At 41.8% G+C, this 25638-nt stretch overlaps 1 protein-coding gene across 6 annotated transcripts in view; it reads left to right on the top strand.

Moving 5' to 3' along the window:
• The first annotated feature begins 240 nt into the window (after window positions 1-240).
• The window catches only part of SYNCRIP (synaptotagmin binding cytoplasmic RNA interacting protein), a 29876-nt gene continuing 4478 nt past the window's right edge, over window positions 241-25638 (top strand). The window contains exons 1-10 of one of the 6 annotated variants that reach the window (XM_037520057.2): window positions 241-289; window positions 2557-2716; window positions 3424-3542; window positions 3654-3761; window positions 6975-7088; window positions 7188-7364; window positions 18902-19037; window positions 19915-20120; window positions 23733-23882; window positions 24508-24629. In XM_037520057.2, coding sequence (XP_037375954.1) covers window positions 2569-2716; window positions 3424-3542; window positions 3654-3761; window positions 6975-7088; window positions 7188-7364; window positions 18902-19037; window positions 19915-20120; window positions 23733-23882; window positions 24508-24629 — 1280 coding nt within the window. In that variant the 5' untranslated portion in view covers window positions 241-289; window positions 2557-2568. Of the gene's footprint in view, window positions 290-1030; window positions 1220-2556; window positions 2717-3423; window positions 3543-3653; window positions 3762-6974; window positions 7089-7187; window positions 7365-18901; window positions 19038-19914; window positions 20121-23732; window positions 23883-24507; window positions 24630-25638 lie in introns of those variants that run through there. The other 5 variants (XM_037520053.2, XM_037520052.2, XM_037520054.2 and 2 more) reach the window with 5 other exon arrangements.

The following is a 25638-nucleotide window of genomic DNA, read 5'->3' as shown; positions in this document are numbered from 1 at the left end:
GGGCAAGCGTCGCCGCCGGGGCGCGGGCCCCGGGGAGGTTCTATTGTCCAGCCGGGGAGACCCGGCGCCCCCGGGGCGACTCCCGTCCCCAAGTCCCGCCGTCCAGGTTGACCAAAGGTCCGCGGGTCTCCGCGCCGGCCCCCTCCCCCGCCGCCCCATTGTCTGCCTCGCCCCGCCCCGGGGGACACGTGCGCCTGCAGCTTCCCGAACGCGGAGCGCGCGGGGCGGCAGCGGCGTGGACACCGCCTGGAACGGCTTCGCGGCCGCGGAGCCGGGCGCGCACGGACCGGTGGGTGCCCTCCGGGGAGCTGCAGCCGCAGCCCGCGCCCCCCGCCTCGAGCCCCGCCGGCGCGGGACGGGTCGGGGGTGGAGCGGGCGGGAGCTCTGTGGGGGTGGCGTGCGCGTGGTGCTGCGGTGGGGGTGGGGCGGGGCGGGGTGGGGAGATGCCTGTCTCCTGACAAAGGAGAACGAGTGGGACACGCCGGGCAGGCCCGCCCCGCCCCGCCCTGCGGAGGGGAGCGGGAGGGGGAGTGTCGGAGGGGAAGGGGCGGGCCTTTCATTCACTCTCGGCCCCTCCGCCGCCGCGGGAGCGGAAGGGCGGGGTCTCGCGTCCCCTCCGGGAGTGAGGCGCGAGGGAGGCGGCGGGGCGTGGGGGCGGAGTCCGCGGGCGCGCGTCCCGAGGCGTCGGCTACGTCGTCACGTCAGCGCGGGAGAGAGAAAGAGAGAAGCCGACTCGGCAGGGACTGGGGGACGGGGCCGAGAGAGCGAGCGAGGGAGGGAGTGAGCGAGAGAGCGTGCGGACAGGGAGCGGCGAGGCGGCCACTCTTGCCTGAGCGGCCGCGGAGCGTGGCGGCGGTGGGGGAGAGGCGCAGGGAGGGGAAGCGGGGAGGCCGCGAGGAGAAGGCCGACGGAGGCTGGTGGTGGTAGTGGTGGTAGGGGGAGAAGGAGGAGCTGGAGGAGGGCAGGGGCTGAGAGAGTGAGTGAGAGAAGCGGACGCGCGAGGGAGGGGAGAGAAGGGGGGTCACGCGGGGGCGCGCGCGCGCACCGGGAGCGCGCTCGGAGGCGAGTGGAACTGGATCGGGTTTGCTGCCAGCGGCGTGAGCTTCGGCCGCCATTTTACAACAGCTCCACTCGCGCCGGACACAGGGAGCAGCGAGCACGCGTTTCCCGCAACGCGATCTCTTCGGACAGGATTCCTCCGCCGCAGCCCAACGGGGAGGTAACGACCGCCGGGGCCCGGGTGCGGGAGAGGGGCTCCGTGACATCGTGGAGTGAGCTGGGGGAGGGTGGTGCGGGGAGAAACCGGCTTTTCTGGAAAATGGATTCCAAGGGGGTGAGGAGCACGTTGACTGGGGCTGCCTGGGAGTAGGCCGCGGCCCGTGCCGCCACTTCCTCCTCTTCTCCATGTGCTGCCGCCGGTCGGGCTTTGTCTGCGGCGCTCCGGGGAGGAGGCGGCCCGCGGACCGCGAGCGGCGGCGGAGTTGGTGCTGTCGTGGCCGTCGCCGCGGCGCGGGAGTGGGCGGAGAGGCGCGGGTCCCGTCCCGCAGCCGCGCGGCGGGCCGGGGTGGTGCTCGCGGTCCGGCGGGCGTTGGGCAGTTCTCGGAACGCCTTGTCGCTGCCGGCTTGTCGGCCGGCCCGGGGGTGGGACGGCTGTCCCCTCGCCGCAGTCGCGCACCGACGGGCGAGGGGTGGGGGCTGGCACCGCGCGCCGAGCCTCGCGTCTCGGCGGGGCGGGCGGCCGGCCGGGGGTCGCCGGCGCCCGGGGCGGAGAGAGCCATGTGTCACGGCGGAGACGGCGGCGCTGGGGGGCGGGGAGAGCCTGTGGCCTGGCGCCGCCGCCGTCTCGGTGTTGAGGGGCGAGGTTGTGCAGCTGCTGCTTTCTGGGGGCTCCAGCCGCGGCTTCGGGTTGATGTCGGGAGCCGGTGACGGTCCTCTTGGCCTGGGACTCGGTGGGTTTCCGTTGAAGGAAGTTGTAGGACATTTGAAGGCGCAGAGCACGTGTTTCTAATGGGTTCCTGGTGGCCGCCGCGGTGAGGCTGCCGCTCTGGGTGCGGAGTCGGGGGCGGGCTTTGGGGTGCGGGGGTGAAGGGTGGAGAAATTGGGTGGTGGGAAGGTGGCTTGTGTGAGCGCTTTGTTCTTCGCTGGCTGTTGTTGTTACTGATCTATAAGCGGCAGGCGGGAAAAGCGCGCACTTTGAGGGTTTACCTTTGAGAGGGAAAAGCCTGGCTTTGCTTTCTCCACACTCACACACCTCATTCTCGGAACGGGCACGACTGCATGTGGCACGCTGGCTGGTCCTCGTGCTGATTGGGCTCCATTTGGTTTTTCCTAGGGAGTGTTAGCAGGTGAGCCAGGGGTGGTGCTAAGGAAACACGGTGAATCTGTCCTGTGCCCCGCGCTCCAAATCTGGCTTGTCAGGCGATAGTGACTTTACGGCTTCTTTAAATTAGGCTGGTTGGTGTAGTAATGGTAGAGAAAGTAATGATTGGGGCTCTCATATTGTCCTCTACCCTCTCTGAAGATCCTAGTTTAATTTTGCTTATTGCGTTTGAACAGATCTCTGGAAACATGGCTACAGAACATGTTAATGGAAATGGTACTGAAGAGCCCATGGATACTACTTCTGCAGTTATCCATTCAGAAAATTTTCAGACATTGCTTGATGCTGGTTTACCACAGAAAGTTGCTGAAAAACTAGATGAAATTTACGTTGCAGGTAAGAACTAACACTTGCAAAATTATATTATGAAATTTTTCTATTGGATTTCTGGCTTTGAGCTAAAATAGCAACTTTTTGTGGTTTCCAATAAGTGTGGGAACTGGAGTTTTGCCTCGTTGTGATAGTTTGAGCCTAGAGGTTAAGGTGACTAGAGGGAGGGGAGTAGGAAGGTTAGGAGGTAAAGGCTGGCTGGCCAGATGGATAAGTATATGATGGTAGCAACAGCTGCTAAATGTTGGGAACAGGCCATGTGACTTTTTGGGGTATTTTTCATAATAGGATTCTTGTTAAATAACACGGTTAAAACTAGTCTTGTAGTCTGTCTGTCTTGGTGTGGCTGTTGCTTTTTCTCCTGGTATTTGAAATCGAGTGGAGGTTTTAGGTGTCATGCTTGGTACTTTGTTGGTTGATTTTAGAATTTGTAAGCCTATATATTTACTGTAGAAATGCTTAGTGTTCACAACTATCTGACTTAGACACAGAACAAGATCTAAAAGAAGTTGATTCCTTATTGTGTGTTTGAGGCCTTATTGTAGTTCAGAATGGCTAAAGTATGTTTTTCATTATATAGATGATAAAGGGAATGGAAGAATTATTAGTTGGCGCACCAGTACCTGTGCTGGTAAATCTGGTCTTTTCTAAACAAAAAATCATTCCAAAAATATTAAAAGTTTTCTCTTTTAATTAAGTTTTCTCTTCTCCAGGGCTTGTTGCACATAGTGATTTAGATGAAAGAGCTATCGAAGCTTTAAAAGAATTCAATGAGGACGGCGCATTGGCAGTTCTTCAGCAGTTTAAAGACAGTGATCTCTCTCATGTTCAGGTAACATTAATGTCAGATTAAAAAAAATCTTGAGAAGTTTTGATATAATTTAAGTTTTAATTAGATAGAGATACGACAATTGTTAAACATGGTTGGAACATTCCTTTACAGAACAAAAGTGCCTTTTTATGTGGAGTCATGAAGACTTACAGGCAGAGAGAAAAACAGGGGACCAAAGTAGCGGATTCTAGCAAAGGACCAGATGAGGCAAAAATTAAGGTATGTCTTTAAAACCTTTATTTATTTATTTATTTAAAAAAAAAAAAAACACTCTTCAGTTGTAAAGTTTTTTTTTGTTTGTTTGTTTGTTTTAGCTTTGGTAACTATTTTTAGTGTGTGTAAGATGTTGAGAGTTAATGACCATGGCATAATCTGTTAATCTTCTAATTGCTATTTTTTAAAAGTTTCCTGCCTTTTAACTTTTTCTGTTCTAAAAACATTTCACTGTTCTTAAGTTTTTCTTGTAAACTCAGCTACTGATATTTAAATCTGTGCTATTGGTACTCTGATTTTAAAAAATTTAAGAAATACCCATTGTATTTCTAGATTTCTTTTCCTGAAAAGCTGAAAGTCAGGGTTAATGACAGTGGAACCAAAGAGAATTTTTAGCATTACCTCTTGATAGCTTTTCTTAGGATTCTTAGGCCTCCAAACTAAATGGATTTAGAATTTTAACACTATCTCCTCCCCTCCCCCCACCATTATGTGGGCCAATTTGATCATTTCTGAAAGCAGTTTCTAATAGGATTGGTTAGTGTAGAAATAAATGTAAAAGAGGAAACTGAGGCTGGGGGAGAAGGGTGTTTTTTTTTTTTTTTGTTGTTGTTGTTAAATTTAAATCCTATAGTGGCATCAAAACCAAGTAAGGTTTTTGACTTTTGTTTTTGAGTTTTTAGAAGATAATGGTGACCGTACTACTTTGGACTTGCTCTTAATATAGTGTGTTAGTGTTCTTGAACCAAGGATTATAGTTAGCAAATCAGCTATTGAAGGTATAAGTAGTAGGTGGTGTTTTAGTGTTAGGGGAAGAGGAAACTTGAAATACAAAGTTAGCTATTGTTGTTTTCATTAACAGACAGTTTGAGGCTTTTATAGGTCTAGTGTTTTTTTTTTAAAATAAAGATTTATTTATGCATGCAAGAACTGGGGTACAGGCCAGAGGTTTGGGGGGGTGGTGAGAGGATTCACCAGAGACAGAGCGGGCAACAGAACAGGCAGATTGACTGAAATACACTGCTGAGGAGAGCAGCGGGTGAGTCAGGAGAGGTCTGCTGTGCCATGTGGGTAGCTCCCTGGCCGGGGATGGAGTGCTGCCTTGGCTGCGGATAGCTTTGTAGGTTGCGTCTTAATCCCTTGTGCCACCAGGGAGACCCCTATAGGTCTAGTTTTAAGTAAGTTTTGTTTGAACTATAAATCTAATTTTTTGGTAGAAATGGAGTATAGTTGTCTCCATTATAATCATTTCATTTGTAATTTTTTTTTAAAGATTTTATTTATTTATTTTATTTATTTATACAAGCACTGGGTACAGTCAGAAGCGCGGGAGGGTGAGAGAATTCACCAGAGTCAGAGCAGGGAGCAGAGCAGGCAGAAGGACCGAAGTACACTGCTGAGGGGAGCAGTGGGCGGCAGGAGCCGTGTGGCCGGGGAGCAGCAGGGGATCGAACCGGCGCTGCAGAGGCTGCGGGCAGCATCGCAACCTAGCACTCAATCACTGCGCCACCGGGGAGGCCCTCATTTGTAATTAAATCTACATTTGGGAGTTAAAAAATCACTAAAAGTTTACCAAAAAGTGTAGTTTTGTGACTTCCAGTTCCATCTTTGGAAGAGAGTGGCTCAAAGTTTTATTGTGACTATATTGTGACAAAAGGCATAGAGATGTTTTTACAGGATGTTTGATAGAGAAAATAATATTTCCTGTTTGTTTTTGGGGGTTAACATGAAAGGCATAACCTGTATTATTAAGATGAAAGTGGCACAAGTACTCTACAATGCATGATAGGGGGAAAAGGGAAGATGAGCCATTTTATAGTTGATGTGATAGTAAGATTGCTCATTTTTATTATTAACCCAGTGTTGCACTCTTAAGCAATTAAGCAAACACTGGCTAAACTAGAATAAGACTGCTTAAAATATGTAACACTTGGTGGGCCGTTTTGTTAGAAATTTTAGGAATAGAGAGGTTTTTAAGTTGTATTATTTTCGTAAAATACTTGATGTGTGTAAAAGCTTTTCATTCTGAGATGGGGGTGATCCCAAATCATATAGCTATATTTGGTAAGTTGTCATGTGCCTAGTGTTTGTTTTTATTTCAGAATTTGTCGGTTAATTATTAGGTTGGCTTTATTATTTAGAAAACTGGATTGTTCTTTGTGGTTGAGATAGTGGAAGAAGGGGAATAATTCTTCGCTTTTCCCTTAGGCTAACAGTTGACTATTACTAGTATTTTTGCCTCTAAAATAGGGGTTGGAGAGAGATTTAATGCTTTGAGTAAATCTTAAAAGGTCACTTATAGGGAGATAAAAGTAGAAGTTAGGTCACTGTAGAAGTTAAGTCACATTGTTGCAAATGTTGGTGCTTATTTTTCTGTGAATGCATGTCTGTCCTACCATGGTACAGAGTGTCAAGTGAGAATGTACATTTCTTTTAACTTTTTTTTTTTTTTAAGATCCTTTATGCATACAAGAGCTAGGGTACAGGCTAGAAGTGTGGGGGGTGAGATTCATCAGAGACAGACAGAGTGGGGAACGGAGCAGCCAGATTGATTGAAGTACACTGCTGAGGGCAGCAGCGGGTGAGTCAGGAGAGGTCTGCTATGCTATGTGGGTTGCTCCCTGGCCGGCTGGGGATCGAACTCGCGCTGCTGAGGCTGTGGACAGCTTCATGGGTTGCTCCTTAACCCCTTGTGCCACCAGGGAGGCCCCATTTCTTTTAATTTCTAAGTGTCTGGACTTAGTTTGAAGAGTGTAATTTCTATACTGTTCGGTGAAATGCCCAGAATAGGAGTGTGGGATACAAGAAGTGTATTGGTTAAGAAATTCAGACTTTGGAGATCTGATAACCTATCTATCCTTTGCAGGAGAGGATTAATTCAACCAAATACAAGTATGGTCATTTTTTGAGGTGTTAGAATAGAAAAACTTTGCCTTGAAGGTTGTTGATGGGTCAGTTTAAATTTTTGTTTTTCACTAAGCACAACTCAGTGATTTACTGGAGACTAGAAAGTAATTTTAACAGGATTCTGAAATTTGCACCATAAATTAAGGCTATAACAAGTGCATATTAAGAAATTCTGAGAGACACTAGAAACCTGTTCCTAGGGAATGTTGCCAAGATTAATGGAAAGATTTGAACAAGATTGATTTTTAACTGCTGAATGCATGGGTGTAGTCTTGTGAATTAAATGTATTAATGACATTTGAACTCTTTAAGGCACTCTTGGAAAGAACAGGCTACACACTTGATGTGACTACTGGACAGAGGAAGTATGGGGGACCGCCTCCAGATTCCGTTTATTCAGGTCAGCAGCCTTCTGTTGGCACTGAGGTAAAGAAACTAAAAACTTGTACCTTTTGTAATAAATGCACAGGTATCTGTTTTCCTAAAGAAGCTCTCCATGGTTTTTACTTCATATTTAACTTACAGATATTTGTGGGAAAGATCCCAAGAGATCTATTTGAGGATGAACTTGTTCCATTATTTGAGAAAGCTGGACCTATATGGGATCTTCGTCTAATGATGGATCCACTCACTGGTCTCAATAGAGGTTATGCGTTTGTCACTTTTTGTACAAAAGAAGCAGCTCAGGAGGCTGTTAAACTGGTAAGTTTCCACCCCTCCCCCTTTTTCTTCACAGTCACTATCTTTAATTAAGCCAGATTTTTTGTTACTGTGCATAAGAGTTAATTAACCATATGCTTTTTGAAGGACTAATTAAGCAGTGTCTTTCACATTCTCTTGGTACACATTGTAGCAGTATATTTTTTGCATGTTATAGTTGATGGCACTCGGGATCTAGAAAGTAGCGTTGACAGGATTCCTTCTTACTGGTTCTTGAAACATCTGGCCTAAGAACTTTCAAAGGTTTAAGGAAGGAATAGATAGGATTTCCATAGTTTCTGGTTATACCTGGGCTATCCCATTTTCTAAAAGACATTAAAGGCATTGTGATAAATAACTACTTAATAAAATAAAGGATTTTGTGGTGCGTGACAATATTTTAAAATACCAGATTTATGTGAGGACCTAGTTATTATCTCAGCCTTTTAGAGTTACAAATTGATGACTTACAGAACTCCTTCAAATGAATTTTACTAAATTTCATGATTTGTACATCTTTTAGTTGAAGATGCTTAAGGTTAATGTCAACTCAAGAGATGTGCCAGGATGTACAACTGGCAAGGAACTTTCATAAATGGTCCATTATGATGTTTGTTAAATGTGTCTCGTCTGGCTTACATATATTTTATGGGTAATTCCAAGCAAATTTAAAATCCTCACACTGATTTCTCTTCCCAAATTTTGTTTTTCCTTCCCATTAGAAATACATACCATTTTAATGCAAACCTTAAGGAGAAAAGGGAAACAAGTATACTTCATTTTGTTTTCTTTGTTGCTTGAATTTCTCCATTGGTGTGTATAATTGAGCGTGTTTTTTAAAAAAATAAGAGTTGAGGAATTTCTTTTTAAATCTTGGTTGATTTTTTTTCCTTCAGAGAATGCTTCCTATTTCAGAGGAGGTACAGCTCTGTAGGGAGCCATTCACTGATAATTTTGAGCTCTTCAAACTGGTTTCAGCAGTTAAAGTAAAAATAAGGACTTTTTCTACTTCTGGATAGATACTGTAGAAATCATCCAGCTTACTCTGTTAAAGAATAGAAACATTTTTGTAAGGTAGCAATAAAGTAGTAATAAGTATAATGTGGAAATTGAGAATGATTGAGACGGCACTGAATTACCTTCCACAAGCTAGTGTAGAATTTAGCTAGTGATGTTAGACCCATTTTACTTACTAGATTTTGCATAGTTTTAATTTTGCCTAATAACATGGTTACTTAGTGTGTTAAAAAGTAATGATTAATGTATTACCATTTTAAAAAGGAATTGTTAAACCAAAATTGTTAGTCTACTTAAATCTTGCTGCCAAAGTACAGTAAATTATGGTAGGTTCTAACTAGAACTTATTTCTGTAATTTCCATAAATCTTGTAGTAAACATCTATCATTAGAGGAAGATGAGATATGATCAGGTTGTGACAGGATTTTGAGTGCCAGTAAATAACACTATGAAACATGTTTCAGTTGTGTAGTTGCCTTGGTTTTATAAATATTATAGTCCAATATTGCATTGCTGCAGGCTTAAAGTAGACTGTAAATAAACTTGTGTTTTAACTATAATACAGGAACTTCCTTAGGTGTCCAGATAGCCATTTTGATTAGTCTGGGAGCTAACTGTTGTTGTAAACTTGTTTTTTTTTTTTTTTTTTTTTAAGATTTATTTATGCATGTAAGAACCGGGGGTATAGGCCAGAGGTGCTGTGGGTGAGAGGATTCACCAGAGACAGAGTGGGGAGCATAACAGGTGGATTGACTGAAATAACTGCTGAGGGGAGCAGTGGGCTCTAGACAGGAGAGGTTTGCTGTGCCGTGTGGGTTCTTAGCCGGGGATCGAACTCTTGCTGCAAGTAGCTGCAGACAGCTTCACAGTGCTGTGACTCAACTCCTTGTGCCACCAGGGAGGCCCCTTTGTTGTAAATAAACTTCTTAACATTTTTGGAGAGGGAGGTTTGAGTTCAGTCCTTACCTTAGGGCATTTTTTTACTGCCTGATGAATTTAGGAGGCTTTGCATCTTAGCACCTTTTTAAAAAAATAAAAATCAGTTTCAGAACTATATAAATTTCAGTGGTATATCTTCACCTCTGTGTGTATAAGGCTCACTCCTCTTGTTTCCAAAGTTCTGGTGCCATTCCCATTATTAGGTTGACACCTTTTACTCTTTTCCTCTTTCCTTGGTGCCTTTTAAAAGATTTGATGGTAGTATATGTCTACTGAGATTAATTGACCATACTGCCTTCCCCCCCCCCCATAAGGTTTATTTTATTTATGTATACAAGAACTGGCATTTAGGCCAGCAGTATGGTGGGGGTGGGTGGTGTGTTTTGTGACAGGATTCACCAGAGAGAGTGGAAGGCAGGAGACAGGCGGATCTACTGAAATACACTGCCAAGGGGAGCAGCTGGCGAGATAGGAGAGGTCTGCTGTGCCATGTGGGTCAGCTCCCTGGAGGGGGATCAAACTCATGCCACAGTCGCTGGCAGTGGCTTGATAGCGCTGAGGCTTTAACCCCTGCACCACCAGGGAGGCCTGGACATACAGCTTTTTCTAAACCATTGTTACCTCAGTTAAAAGTACTTTCACAAATAATTTTTTTAATGTCTATAGCAATAAAATTGGCACTTTTTGAGATAAAAAATACTTTAATGTGGCACTAGAATCATGATGATAATAGAATTGGGAGTTTTGTCTTAATAGAGCAATGTTTTTGAGGAAATGAAACATCAAAATACAGAACTCAAATTGATTTGGCTGTTACTTGCCAGTTTGTATTTAATTATGAAATTTGTGTACCCTCTTTCCCAAATATATTCCTTAAGCATATTTTTTTTTTTTTTTTTAAAGATTTATTTATTTTTATTTATTTATTTATACAAGCACTGGGTACAGTTAGAAGCGCGGGAGGGCGAGAGAAGTCACCAGAGCAAGAGCGGGGAGCAGAGCAGGCAGAAGGACGGAAGTACACTGCTGAGGGGAGCAGCGGGCGGCAGGAGAGGTCTGCGCGCCATGTGGGACCCTCTGCCGGTGGCCGGGGAGCAGCCGGGGATCGAACTGGCGCTGCAGAGGCTGCGGGCAGCTTCGCAACCCAGCGCTCAACCACTGCGCCACCGGGGAGGCCCCTCCTTAAGCATATTTTGAAAATGCTTACTTAGGTCATACTATGAGAGAGTACTTGAATTGCAGCTCTGTGCAAGGTGAATTTTTATATAACTGAACACTTAATTTAGTGATAATTTAAATGTTGAGGAAAATACCTCTTTGGAAATTATATTTCAGACAAGATGAGCATGATCTTTCTTTGCTTTCCTGTACTTTGTGTCTTGAGGAATACCTTAGATTGAGATAGTTGATGTATTTGGCCTTTTTTTTTTCATGTGGTTCTAGTTTAAAAACTTGTCGACTTAAAATTTGCATCTGAATGACTTGTAAAAATAGGTTAATTGATATTAACAATTGAAGAGACATTGAACTCTGAAGCAATAGCAAACTTCTAAAATGATTATTTTCAGCCAACACTTGCCTTATATTTTGGGGAACAGAAAATTACATCCCTCGACAGTGATAATCTAGCTAGGGAAGCAAGATTAAATTGGTGGAAAGGTGAATTAACAGCTACTACTTGAGTGCTTACGGCACAGGAACTGTGCTAGGTGCTACATTATCACCTTAAAATGCCACCTCAACCTATTCAAGGTAAGTGGAATAATCTTCATTCTACTGAAGAGTAAATAAATAAGCTGGGTGACTTACCTGAAGCTGTACAGCTTTAGTTTGATACCAGCTTTATTTTTTATTTAGTTATTATTTAAAGAAACATTTTATTTATACAAGAGCTGGCGTACAGGCTAGAGCGAGGGAGGGTAAGAGGATTCACCAGAGACACAGCGGGGAGCAGAACAGGCAGATTCACTGAAAACACTGCTTGAGAGGAATAGTGGGCAAGACAGGAGAGGTCTGCCGCGCCATGTGGGAATCTCCCTGGCCGGCCTGGAATTGAAACTGTGTGGCAGAGGCTGTGGACAGCTTGACAGCACTGCGTTCAACCCACTGTGCCACCGGGGAGGCCCGGATATCACTTTTATCTCTCAGTGCTTGCTGTTAACTAGACGTAACAATTTAAACCAGTAGTACAGGTTATGTAGTTAGGTGCTGTTGAAAGTTGCTCAGGAAGTAAGTCTTGTCTCTACTGCTAGAATATTTTGGTGTCTAACTGCTTTTTATAATCTATATTGCTACCACCCTAAACTGTCTTTCTAAGAATCCCTTAGTCTCGATGCTTTCCATTGCTCCTTCACAGTCTTAATATTTATTTTAAGGTTTTATTTTTTTAAAGATTTATTTATGCATATAAGCACTGGTGTAGGCTCGAGGTGTGGGGGGGCGGGGTGAGAGGATTCAGCAGAGACAGAGTGGGGAACAGAACAGGCAGACTGAAATACACTACTGAGGGGAGCAGTAGGCGAGGCAGGAGAGGTCTGCTATGCCATGTGAGTTAGCTCCCTGGCTGGCCGGGGATTGAACCTCCTGCTGCAGAGGCTGCGGATAGCTTCACAGTGCTGTGCTTAACCCCTTGTGCCACCAGGGAGGCACACAGTCTAAATATTTAGCAGCATAGTTTAGATCACAACATTGTCTTGCTGAGAACTCTAATGGTTTACAAACAAAGCCCTGTCTGATCAGGTTTCTGCTCACCTCTCTTCTCTCTCTTTTTTTTTTTTAAATTTATTTATTTATACATGCCGGAACTGGGGTATAGGCCAGAGGTTGGGGGGTGAGAGGTTTCACCAGAAACAGTGGGGAACAGAACAGGTGGATTGACTGATACGCACTGCTGAGGGGAGCAGCAGGCAAGTCAGGAGAGGTCTGCTGCACCATGTGGGTCACCTCACTGGGCGGGGATTGAACTCCTGCTGCAGTGGCTGCGGACAGCTTCCTAGGCTGCGTCTTAACCCCTTGCGCCACCAGGGAGGCCCTCTCCTACTTATCATTAACCTTTTTTTTGTTCTCCCCATCTAAATAGGACTTTTTCCCCCTTTATCTTCGATGTTAGCATAGTACCACTATATGGTATGGTGGGTGCTTGATAAATTAACTGACCTGTGCCATTTACTGCATTCATTATGACACAAGAATTTATAGCATTCGCATATTAGCTATAGGCTATTTTGCTATTTAAAGGTTTTCTAACTTACATTGGCTTTTTCTGTTACCTTTAGTCAAAGGATTAGTGTAGCTTAATGGAGGTGATGTGGTGATGCTTTCCTGTTACTCCTTTGGGATGTTTGGAAGTATGTATAATGTTTGGTGTTGTCACAAAGACTAGGAGGAAAGGCTATGTGTGCGTATATATATTTGTGTGGTTTGCTGCTGGAGTTGGAATTCAGGATCACTGATTTGGCAATGCTGATAACCTTCCTATGTAGTGAAAATGTCCTCCTGAAAAGGCTAATAGTGCTTGTTATAAACACTGGAATAGTTCATCTATTTTTAGATTAAAAGTTAGGATTTTAATAGCTACTGATGGTTTTATTCATCATAGTGGTATATATTAACCAGTGTAGCCACAACCATTTTGATGAATGCAGCTGCCAAGATAGGTACACAAAATATTGTAGTAGCAGTTTACCAAATATTTATTTATGTGCTTAACATGAAAGCTTTTACTGTGGGTGTGCAAAGTAATTTGAGCTTGATCTTGGCTTTAGAGTTCATATAACATGAGAGGCTAACTACAGTTAAAGTGGAAGCAGATGGCCTCAAAGGGTAGTGAAGGGATGAAGGAATAGATTGGGCTGGGATTGTTGACTTTGTCATAAAGAAGTTTGAGCAGGACAGTGAAGGGAACAAGTGCATCAAGTTGAACAGGTGTTTTGTAGAAAGAAGTAGGAGATAAAACTTGTATGAAATCACTGACAGAATGCAGTAGTCATGACTGCTGCACTTAGTTGTATGGTGCCATTACAGTTTTGATCCTTGGTGTGAGAAGCATGAAAATGGCAGAGAAATGAAGAATGTTTGGGTGAAGATAATGGCTTGGAGGGTAGCAGCAGTAAGTAGAAAGGTGAAGTTAAAGAAGGGAGAAATGATTGGCAGTGTGGTATGCTACAGGTTATTCCAAATTTTTTTAAATTTTTAATTTTTTTAAAAGATTTATGTGGGGTACAGGCCAGAGGTGTGGGAGGGTGAGAGGATCCACCAGAGACAGCGGGGAGCAGAACAGGCAGCTGGACTGAAAGCACTGCTGAGGGGAGCAGCTGGCTAGACCTGAGAGGCCTGTCGCGCCATGTGGGTATCTCCCTGGCTGGCCGGGAATCGAACCTGTGCTGCAGAGGCTGCGGACAGCGTCACAGAGCTGTGGTCAGCCCGCTGCACCACCTGGGAGGCCAGGTTATTCCAATTTTTATCAATGACTTAAATACAGGGCATAGTTGCACTGCCCTTGGAATGTTTTATGTCTTGAATCTGCACACACTGATAATGGCTCTGGTTGACAAATGAAGGATCTGAAAAGATTTTCAAATGGTTCACAGCTAGTTCACACCAACAGGTGGAATTGAGTGTGAATAAAAGTCCTGTACACAACTAATTTCACAAATAAACTGTAGAGTGGGTCACAATTGTGTGGTTGCTAAATGAAAGTAACCACATGTAGTAAAACCATAATGTCTGGAAGTGGAAGGTCAGTAATAGGCTCCACTATATTCTAGACTTTTCAATCTCTTGTTTGCATCTACAATATTTTATGTATGTCACTCTTGGGGGCACTTTTATACTTTGCCAATAGCAGTGAAAAGGAATGATTAGCCACATAATAGAGACCAGTTAGTCATGAGGATTGTGTGCAGGTAAATGAAGTGTTGTCATTCAGGAGAGGAGAAAAACTTAACTATATATTTAGGGAAGTAACTTCAACTCAATGTAAAGAAGACTTTCTAATTAAATGCTTAAAGATAGTGAACCAGCTTTGGGGGTAGTGGCTTTGCTGTTGTAAGGGTTAGTACTGAATGACCATTTTGTACATCAGATTATAATTCTGATGGTTAAATTGCTGGAGATTTGGTAACTGTCTATGAGGGAAGGAAAAACTGACTTGAGAATTAAATATAGAGGACCAGAATGTTTTAGCCCATACAACTCCTTTTTTTGGTGTCCTTAAATACTCAAACTGCATTGATTAATGTTCAGAGGTCATCTTTATTTTTAAACTCATCACCTCACTCTGGTACTAGATCTGAGAGTTACCACCCTAAAATTTATTTATTTATTTATTTATTTTTAAAAGAAAGATATATATATATTTATTTATTTATGCAAGCACTGGGTACAGTCAGAAGCACGGGAGGGTGAGAGAATTCACCAGAGCCAGAGGGGGGAACAGAACAGTCAGACTGACGAAATACACTGCTGAAGGGAGCAGTGGGCGTGGCAGGAGAGGTCTGTCATGCCATGTGGGACCCTCGCCGGTGGTGGCCGGGGATTGAACCCGCACTGCAGAGGCTGCGGGCAGCTTCGCAGCCCAGCGCTCAACCACTGTGCCACCAGGGGAGGCCCTACCCTAAAATTTAAATGCCAGGGCCCACTTACCTGGAGTTGGAAAGACCTCTTGTATTTTTGTGCATATTGATAATTCACCGTTGTAGGATTCTCGTATACTGACACTTGAGAGTTAGGGTTTATCAGTATTAAATTAGAGTTCTATTATGGTTCAGAACAGTGTAATGCCCTTACATCATCTGATTTACTGTTACCCACCTGCTGGTTTACAGAGTTTTAATTTTGAATTTGAGGTGATTGGCCCTTAAAATTAGAGTAAGAAAGTTTAATCATTTCAGATAACATTTAGAAGTTAGATGGGGCATTTCTTCCAAGAAATGTGTATTTCTTCGTTCTTGTGCGTTATTTGGGTAATATGTCCAGAGGGTAAAGACTTATATTGGAGAGCCAGTTTACACTTTACTGTTAGCTATAGTTGTTTTGATTTTTAAAATTAAAATACTTACAAAGGATAATTTAATTTTTTTAAATTAAAATATTCATAAACATTAAAATACTCATAAATTGTGTGGACTTTTCACGCCATTTATATTGTTCAGAGAGCACAGCTATCATATATAACTTGTACCTAATTTGTCTTTATTAATTGTAGCAGCACCAGTGATTGGGGGATTGGAAGGCAAAGAATGAAACTTTTCTTCTATTAACATAGTTCTTATTGCCTTGAGAGCAGCATTGTTAATGTTGATGGAAGGGGGAAAAATTGTACTTTCTCTTGCAAGTTTGCTTTTAAGTTAGGTATTTCTTACAGTAAATAGTTTTTGCTATTAGGACATTTGAAAATAAAAATAAAGGGGAAAAATTAGACCAAGTGCTGTCATCTTTAAAATAACTCGTTTTCTTCCATTCTTTTTCTGGTATTTAAATTGTGTTTGTTAAGTCCTGTAGCACAGACTAGATGACCAAATTGAAAGTGGTTGATTTGTTACTATTTGATGATTAATTATAAAAATTCAGGAAATGAACAGGCCTTAAAGTGATTTATTGTGTTCTTAAGGTTTCCTGTATTTGTGGACTAGAGTATTTTAATCTACTTATCCATAATCTATACAATGGTGGATTCAACCATAGCTCAGTATAACAACTGAGGTAAAGTCTGTGGCAGGATTTCTCAACCTCAGTGCTGCTGATTTTTTTTTTTTAAGATTTATTTTTATTTATTTATGCATATAAAAACTGGGGTCTAAGTCAGAGGTGCAGGGGGTGAGAGAATCCACCAGAGACAGAGGGGAATAGAACAGGCAGGTCTACTCAGATACATTGCCGAGGAGATCAGTGGGCAAGACAGGAGAGGTCTGCTGCACCATGTGGGTCAGCTCCCTGGCTGGGGATAAGTTGATAGCACTGAGACTTTAACCCTTGTGCCATGAGGGAGACCTGCTGTTGATATTTTAGATGTATATATTTCTAAATATCCTATAAGTTGTAGGAGGTTGAGTAATCTCCCTGGCCTCTGCTTACCCTCTAAATATCTGCAGCAAACTCCCATCCTTATTTGACAACCAAAAATGTCTCTAGACATGTCTTACTCCCCCTGGGAGGAAAATCACTGCTGTTGGGGAATATGTTCACATAGAAGGGTGTTTTGTCGAAGTTGATTGGATTAGGGCTTGCAAATTTTTTGGTTGAGCTCAAGTTAGATGGGGGGGGGGGATCTTTTTATTTGAGGCTTAGGAGTAGAAAAACTGCTTGAGAACTGATGTAAATAGGTAGGATTATAGTATTGTGGAAAGGGAGGTAGTAGGAATTTTAGACTCAATTTACATGATGTCCAAATATTTGAACTTTGGTGATGAACCACTGAGAGACTTTTTCCCACTAGGCAAAAATTGTGATGGGTGTTTCTTTTCTTTTTTAAAATCTGTGGCTCTAGTGTATTGAATAAAGATTATCCTGAGATAAGGGTGACCAAAGCCTTGACAGTGTTAACTGAGTCTGAGGTAGAAAATACGAAACTGTTCAGAACTGGAGGAAGAATATTTGAACTTCACGTTTAGTTTAGATTACCTTCAGGTAGAGAATGGGACATGAAGGAATCTTTTTTGAACATATGTTTTCTTCTCTTAACACCTATTTGTATGTATTGTGCAAGAAATGGAGCAGTAGGGAGAGGATTGGCTTTACTTTTGCCATAAGGCTGGTCTAAAAATTGTATGAGGCCTCTCTGGTGGCACAAGATTAAGTTGAAGATGGTGCTATCAAGCTTTTGCCAGTCAGTCACTGCAACACGAGTTAGATTCCCCAGCTGGCCAGGGAGGCGAAGCAGACCTCTCCTGTCTTTCCCACTGTTCCCCTCAGCAGTGTATTTCAGTGGATTTGCCTGTTCTGCTCCCCACTCTGTCTCTGGTGAATCCTCTCACTCCCTGCACCTCTGGCCTGTACCCCAGTTCTTATATGCATAAATAAATAAATCTTAAAAAAAAAAAAAAAAACTTTGAGGCCAGGTGTTGCTGCTGTCACTATCACTAACATGAAATTTGAGATAGTTTTTTTTTAATGATTTATTTATTTATGCATACAAGAAATGGGATGTAAGCCAGAGGTGTGGGGCAGTGTGGATGAGAGGATTCATCACAGACAGAGTGGGGAACAGAACAGGCAGACTGACTGAAATACACTGCTAAGTGGAGCAGCAGGCGAGTCAGGAGAGGTCTGCTGCGCCATGTGGGTAGCTCCCTGGCTGGCTGGGGGATTGAACTCGTGCCGCAAAGGCTGTGGACAGCTTCATAGCGCTGTGCTCAACCCCTTGCGCCACCAGGGAGGCCCTCTACTGTAGAGTTTATAGTTGCTTGTATATATCTATCACAGTCAGTCAACTTGTCTTTCTCCACCTTTATTGTAGGGTTAATTAAATGAAATGGAAAGGTCAGGTTCAGAATAACAGTATTCTCTCCTTTTAGACATGTATTTGAAGTCAGAAATTCCCTATTGTAATTTTACAAGAGAGGGAAGAAGTGATGGGAAAGTAGAGTCAGCTAATGGTCAACAAAGTAGAAAGCTTGCTGGTACTTTAATCAGCTTTCTTTCTCTGAGGATAAATGGTTGGCAGGAGGAATTTTAGTAGAAGTTAAGGCATTGTGGAATCAGAGGTTGATGAATTTAAGCTGTTACAGGTCTGTTTACTAATTCATTGTTTCCTTTTTTTTTTTTTTTTAAAGATTTATTTATTTATTTATTTATTTATACAAGCACTGGGTACAGTCAGAAGTGCAGGTGGGTGAGAGAATTCACCGGAGTCAGAGCGGGGAGCAGAGCAGGCAGAAGGACCAAAGTACACTGCTGAGGGGAGCAGCAGGTGGCAGGAGAGGTCTGTGCGCCATGCGGGACCCTCCTCCGGTGGCCGGGGAGCAGCCGGGGATCGAACCGGCGCTGCAGAGGCTGCGGGCAGCTTTGCAACCCAGTGCTCAACCGCCGCGTCACTGAGGAGGCCCACTATTTCATTGTTTCTTAAATTTCAAGAACATGACAGAATTTTGCATTAATTTCTTAAACTTGCTTAGTCATGTTATTGGTATATAGTTTTCATTAACTATCTCAGATCTCCTTTACAGTAGCTTTTTTTAAGGGATAAAAATACTTTACGGGCCTCCCCTGGTGGCGCAGGCCGTTGAGCGCAGCGCTCTGAAGCTGTCCACAGCCCCCGCAGCGCCAGTTCAATCCTGGCTGGCCGTTGAGGGTCCCACATGACTCAGCAGACCTCCTGTCTCGCCCGCTGCTCCCCTTAGCGCGGTGTATTTCGCCAGTCTGCCTGTTCTGTTCCCCGCTTTCTCTCTGGTGAATCCTCTCACCCTCCCACGCATCTGGCCTGTACCCCAGTTCTTGTATAAATAAATAAGTAAATCTTTAAAAAAAAAAAAAAAGCTATAAGCACGTTAAATTTTGCTGAAAATTTTGCTTTTGCATGTGTTTGTAGTTAGGACTTGTTAGGATATTATAAGAGTTTTTAAAATATGTACTTTTTCCCCTTTCAGTATAATAATCATGAAATTCGTTCTGGAAAACATATTGGTGTCTGCATCTCGGTTGCCAACAATAGGCTTTTTGTGGGCTCTATTCCTAAGAGTAAAACCAAGGAACAGATTCTTGAAGAATTTAGTAAAGTAACAGGTAAGTTGAATTTACTTGGGAGGAGTTGCAACTTTAATTACTGAAGGTAATTGCTTACTTTTACATGTTTTAAACACATTCATTAACAGGTAACTCTGTTTTTCAGATAGGGGAAATGGGGATTAGAAGGTTTTGGGGAATAACTTGCTTAATTTTATATAGTGAGGAGTGCAGCTGGGATTTCTACTCATTCTGCACAATGTTTATTGTGCTTCCCTGTTTTGTAAGATTGTATTTTTTGTGTGTATGCATTTTTAGGTGCTAGTTAATGTTCTTAGCAGGATTATTTGTGAAATGTTTCAATTTTCCAAATTAAAGGAATAATAACTCCTGCTGCAAGCAGAGATTATGCACTGTCAGTATGGTGCAGTTTAACTCAATGGTTTTCAAATGACTTACTAAAAAATATTTTTGTCAGGCTAACGAACATTTAAAATTTTTGTATATATTTCATTGGAAATGAAGTTATTGATTATCTGAGACCAGGAAATAGCAATTAGAATTTTAGTGTTTACTTGCATGAGAGAAATGTCTTAACCATGTCTAATCTATACTCCCATTTTCCTAAAACAATTATGTAAAGATTTTTATTGGCTCTGTCATTTACTAATGGAAGCAGTATAGTCCTTAGGTCTAATTTAAAAGAATGTTTTCTTTCATGGGGGTTTCTGTGTTGGGACCAGTTGGGAAAGTGTGGATTAAGTACATTATCTGAGTCTATTTTTTTGAGTCCCTCTAAAGATGATTCTTTTCATTTTTTCTTGTTAAGTGGTTATTTTTTGTTTTGATATTCAAACATTACATTAGAAAAGTAAATCCCTGGATCTTTTTCTTGTTATTTTTACCTAATTTCCCTGGAATGGTTGTTTACTTTCAGAGGGTCTTACAGACGTCATTTTATACCACCAACCAGACGACAAGAAAAAGAACAGAGGTTTTTGCTTCCTTGAATATGAAGATCACAAAACAGCTGCCCAGGCAAGGCGTAGATTAATGAGCGGTAAAGTCAAGGTCTGGGGAAATGTTGGAACTGTTGAATGGGCTGATCCTATAGAAGATCCTGATCCTGAGGTTATGGCAAAGGTAATGAGAGTCAAGTTAAAAGTTCTTTTTGAGGGGTTGGTGGGAGGGGGGTGAAAGCTTTAGAGAGAAGAAAAACAATTTTATGATATGATATATATTATGTGTTGCAGTAAACCATAATTTTGAAATGGAGAAGTGTTTAAGGTCACACATCAGAAATAACAACACAATGTGCATAGAAAGTGAATACAGAAATTTATTCATGACACTCAACCATAATTGTATAGCTAACAGACTTAGGATGAATTTAGGTAGCCTACATGTTGTGGAGGTGGTTTAATTCTTTTTTTGTGTGGCTTGTAAGGGCAGTTTCTTTGAGTTTTTGAGACAATTTCTTGGAGTTTTTGAGAATGGCGCCATTAGGTTACATGGTTTTTGTGTTAAAAGTCTTCCTAAAAATAGTGAACTCTACTGGCCTCAGCAGAGCTGCTGCTGTTACAGGGTTTAGCTATTATTAGGTATCCTGCTTCAGCAGTCAGTTGAGACATCCTTTGAGAACAAACATATCTTGAGTCAACAGTTTACTCACTAGTGCAGTTTGCATTTATTCCTCTGTAGTCTTTTAAGAATCCTCCTTTAATTATTATAGGTTAGCAAATATGTTGAGGTAAGTCAAAAAAGGTTGTAAAATACCAGAGTTGTGAATGTTAGTAAAGGATAAGTTGTCTTGAGGTCAGATATTACTTAGGGTTCTTATTTTTCCTCTCTCACACAAAGGTCTTGTTAGGCTAGATTAAAAAATTCTGATTCATTTCAAGTATTTTAGGATGATGAGATGTTTCTTAGCCAGAAGGTCAAATTTTGCGATTCCACTTTAGAGATTATTAATATTTTGAATATTCCAGCCCCTCTTTTAGATTTCAAAGGCAGGTCTTAAATAGTTTTGAATCACCTATGTTAACATTTTCAACAACTTCCTCAGACGGTGTGTATTCACTTTGTTAGGAAAGAACCATCTGTTTTGACTGCAGAATAATTAGTAATTTTTATTTTATTTATTTTTTAAAGATTTATTTACTTATGCAAACAAGAACTGGGGTACAGGCCAGAGGTTGGTGGGGGAAGCTGAGAGGATTCACCTGAGGCAGAGTGGGGAACAGAACAGGCAGATTGACTGAAATACACTAATGAGGGGAGCAGCGGGCGAGTCAGGGGCGATCTGGCGCCATGTGGGTAGCTCCCTGGCTGGCCAGGATCGAACTCATGCTGCAGTGGCTTAGGTTAGATTCATAGGTTGTGTCTTAACTCCTTGCACCACCAGGGAGTCCCTAATTAGTAATTTTAATATAAACTACTAAGCATATGCTTTTGAGTATAGAATACAGAGTTCACATAAGTCCCTTCCACACACACAGTCTCTCTCACCATCAACAGCCATGGCAGGGTGATATTTTTGTTAAAATCACTGAGCGTATATTCTGACAAATTGTAATTTAGAGTCCACACTTTATGTTAGCATTCACTCTTGGTATTATACATTCTATGGGTTTGACAATGCATGATGTATAGTCACCATTAAAGTATCATGCATAATAGTTTCATTGCCTTAAGAATCCTGTTACCCATCTATCTTTATTCACCCATTTTTAGATTACTAAAAAGTAATCTTTTTATTGTCTCCATAGTTTTGCCTTTTCCAGATGTCATTAGAATTGTACAGCATATAATATACATATTATATAAAAACACAGTGTGTGTGTATATATATTTCAAGATTTTATTTATTTATGCGTACAAGAACTGGGGTACAGGCCATAGGTGCAGGGATCGAGAGGATTCACCAGAGACAGAGTGGGGAGCGGATCAGGCAGGCAGACTGAAATACACTGCTGAGGGGAGCAGTGGGTGAGACAGGAGAGGTCTGCTGTGCCATGTGGGTCAGCTCCTGGCAGGCTGGGTTTGAACTTGGGCTGCAGAGCTGTGCTTAACCCCTTGAGCCACCAGGGAGGCCCTACAGTATGCATTTTTAAGATTTTCATCTTTTACTTAAATACATTCAAATACCTCCATGGCTGTCATGGCTTAATTCATTTCTTTTTAGAACTGAACAATACTCCATTGTCCGGATGTGTCAAAAGTTTTTTTATCCATTCACCTACGCAAGGGCATCTTTGTTGCTTCCATGTTTAGCAATTATGAATAAAGGTGGTATAAATATCCATGTGTAGGTTTTTGTGTAGATATGTTTCAGCTCATTTGAGTAAATACCAAGGAGTGCTATTGCTGGATTGTGTGGTGAAAGAATGCTTAATTTTGTAAGAAGCTGCCAAATTGACGATTTTTTTGTAAGAAGCTGCCAAATTGACCATATTTTTCATTTGCACCAACATTGTTGGTTTTTCTCCATAGTCTCAACAGCATTGGTGTGTTGTGGATTTTAGTAATTTTAATAGGTGTGTGCTAGTACCTCATTCTTTCAGTTTGCAGGTTTTTGCTGATAAATGATGTGAACCTGTATATACTTAGTTGGAATCTACTTTTCTTTGGTGAGATATCTGTTCAGGTTTTTCCCCATGAGATTCAGCAGTCATACTTAATGGTATTTACCCAAATGAGTTGAAAACTTAGCTTAGGTAAACTAGGTTACCTAGTTGGGAGTGACTAAAGTTAACTTTTCAGAGTGAGGCAGTGACATCTTGTGAGTGGAATCTTTGGAAGTAACAGGGAGTATGTGCCGCAGACCAGCACAGCAGTGAGCGATGAGGCCGTCTCAGGGTTGAGAGACTGCGCAGGGTGGTCAGGGATTCGGTTAAAGAAATGACAAACAGACACACTTCAAGAGTGAAAATCTGAGTGTAATTTTATTTGAGTTGGTGACCAGTATATATATGTTTTCTAAAAGCATAGGAATGGCGAACATCAGTGAAGAAATCTGCTTGCTTATAGGTTTAGCTTATCATTGACAGGGCAGTGATTTACATCTGGACCCAGGCGCATTCCTAAGTAGTTAGGCTATTAATTTTTCTTTTTGTTTTATATGATTACTTTTTGTTTTAACTACTCACTATTACTATTAATTAACACGGGTGAATTTTACTTTTCACAATGTAATATTTTTATCATTTAGATTAATACAAACTAGGCTAAGTATACAACAGAGAAATTATTAAGCTAGCAGTTCTATTAATACACAGAGTTTAGTAACGTTTCATTTGAATCAGCCTAGTTATTAGATTTCGTATGTTCTTTTTTAATCGGCAAACCAATGACCTTTTAAACAGAGAAAGAGAAAAGATTTTAGAGGGACAGTTGTATTAGAATAAAGTTTGTGGGTCTAGAGAAGGTGAGATAAGTTTCCGTGCGGACAGCATTTCTGTAGTGGCTCCTGGTGGTCGTTATCTTTCAACAGGCTTCCGTCTTATCTATGTCTTCAGGCGGTTTTTGCTGTTCTCCTCCTGCGCGCTGGTTGCCCAGCCGGACCTAGGGATTCCTAGAGGTCACTGCAGGAGGAGGTGCAGCAAGTATATCTTCAGGGGGTTTTGCTGTTCTCCGCCTGCGCGCTGGTTGCCCAGCCGGACCTAGGGACCATGGCGCAAGCCATTAGCCCTAAGGGTCACTGCAGGGGGAGGTGCAGCAAGTATGTGCATGTATGTGTTTTTTTTTTAATTTCAGGTAAAAGTGCTGTTTGTACGCAACCTTGCCAATACTGTAACAGAAGAGATTTTAGAAAAGGCATTTAGTCAGTTTGGAAAACTAGAACGAGTGAAGAAATTAAAAGATTATGCTTTCATTCATTTTGATGAGCGAGATGGTGCTGTCAAGGTAAATAACTGGGGGTAAATAACTATTGGCATCTAAACTAAGACATTAAATAATGATGTTTTTCATTCTAGAATCAGATGTTTAAAAAGTTGAAGGAAACTCACAGGTCATGTCATCCACATATGCCAATGATTTTCATTGAACTTGTAAATTGCATACATTAAGCAAATTGCATACCTTGCGAAATTAAGTAAAAACAAAAAACCCAAGCAACTGGGTCTTTATTTATTTTTTTTAAGATTTATTTATTTATGCATACAAGAACTGGGGTACAGGCCAGAGGTGGGGGGATGAGAGGCTTCACTAGAGACAGAGTGGGGAACAGAACAGGCAGATCTACTGAAATACACTGCTGAGGGGAGCAGTGGGCGAGTCAGGAGAGATCTGCTGTGCCATGGGGGTTGCTCCCTGGCCGGGGATCGAACTTGGGCTGCAGAGGCTGCGGATAGCTTCATAGGTTGCATCTTAACCCCCTTGAGCCACCGGGGAGACCTGCAACTGGGTCTTTAAATAAACTCTTACAATCCCATTTCACCCGATATTGATAATAAGTGAGTTTTTCAGCTTTAAATGAACCACAGTTCTGAAAGCCTCCTTTTGTATTGATCAATACTAATTTTTTAAGGCTATGGAAGAAATGAATGGCAAAGACTTGGAGGGAGAAAATATTGAAATTGTTTTTGCTAAGCCACCAGATCAGAAAAGGAAAGAAAGAAAAGCTCAGAGGCAAGCAGCAAAGAATCAAATGTAAGTAAAAATTGTATAAATCTTAATGTTGGTTGATTAAGTGGTAAATAGGTGGTGCTCACACCTGTTAAATCTGTATCATACCTTTAACTTTTAAAGGAGACTTGAACTAAAAGCTTAGAGTCACAGAGAAATGCCAAGAATCTCAAATTTTTTTAGCAAGTGCTTGCTATTGACCATACTTGTGGAGATAATTCTGTAACTGAAATACTATATAGTAAAATAAAAATCTAAGTAGGTTATGTTAACTACTGTATTTTACAGAACATGCTTTTGAATGAATTTTGGTGCTTCAAAGTCTTAAACTGGTTAAAGGGTGGGGAGTGTTTTTTCTTATAGGTAGAAAATCATATATCTCTAATAATGATAAACTTTGCTGCCTTTGTATCCAAAAGAGGCTTCTTCACCAATACATAGTGCCATTGCCATCCCAAAGATTTCATGTTATGCATGTGTCTTGGAAAATGAAATAGGGAAGTATAGTTAATAAAATAAGAAAATAGCATAGTGTTGAGGTGAACAAACATGTGTAATATGTTGTATTAATTGGATTGTTTCTAGTTCGTGTAATATGTTATATTTAGCTGGATTGTTTCTATTCCTGTAAACTAGTTGTGCGGTTAGGCAAGTTAGCAAATTTCAAGCCTCATTTTCTTCAGTTTTCAAAAGGGATCAGATTAAATTAAGACATATTACACTATGGTTTTTCAAGTGACCAGGCTTGTTCTTGGAGGATTAAATATGTGTTTGATGGTAGTATGGAAGATTGAAAAGAGCTAGGTTTTGAAGGGTGAGTTAATGTTGTATAATCTAAAGTGTCTGAGTGTACTGTACAGTGAAAATAGCTTCTTTATATCTTTCAGAAGACAGCTGATTATGGTGTATTAATATAGTGGCAGAATGTAAGTGTAGGAAATTAGAAAAGTAATTAGTGCAGTTATAGTTGTTACTTGATAGATGATACTAAATAGAAATTGGGCACTCTCACAATAACTGTTAATATATGAAA

This window comes from Talpa occidentalis, unplaced genomic scaffold, assembly GCF_014898055.3.
Source record: "Talpa occidentalis isolate TD23 unplaced genomic scaffold, MPIMG_talOcc4v2.1 talOcc4.2, whole genome shotgun sequence".
Lineage (NCBI taxonomy): Eukaryota > Metazoa > Chordata > Mammalia > Eulipotyphla > Talpidae > Talpa > Talpa occidentalis.
The sequence above is the reverse complement of the archived record's forward strand: the minus strand, read 5'-3'. Positions and strand labels throughout refer to the sequence as shown.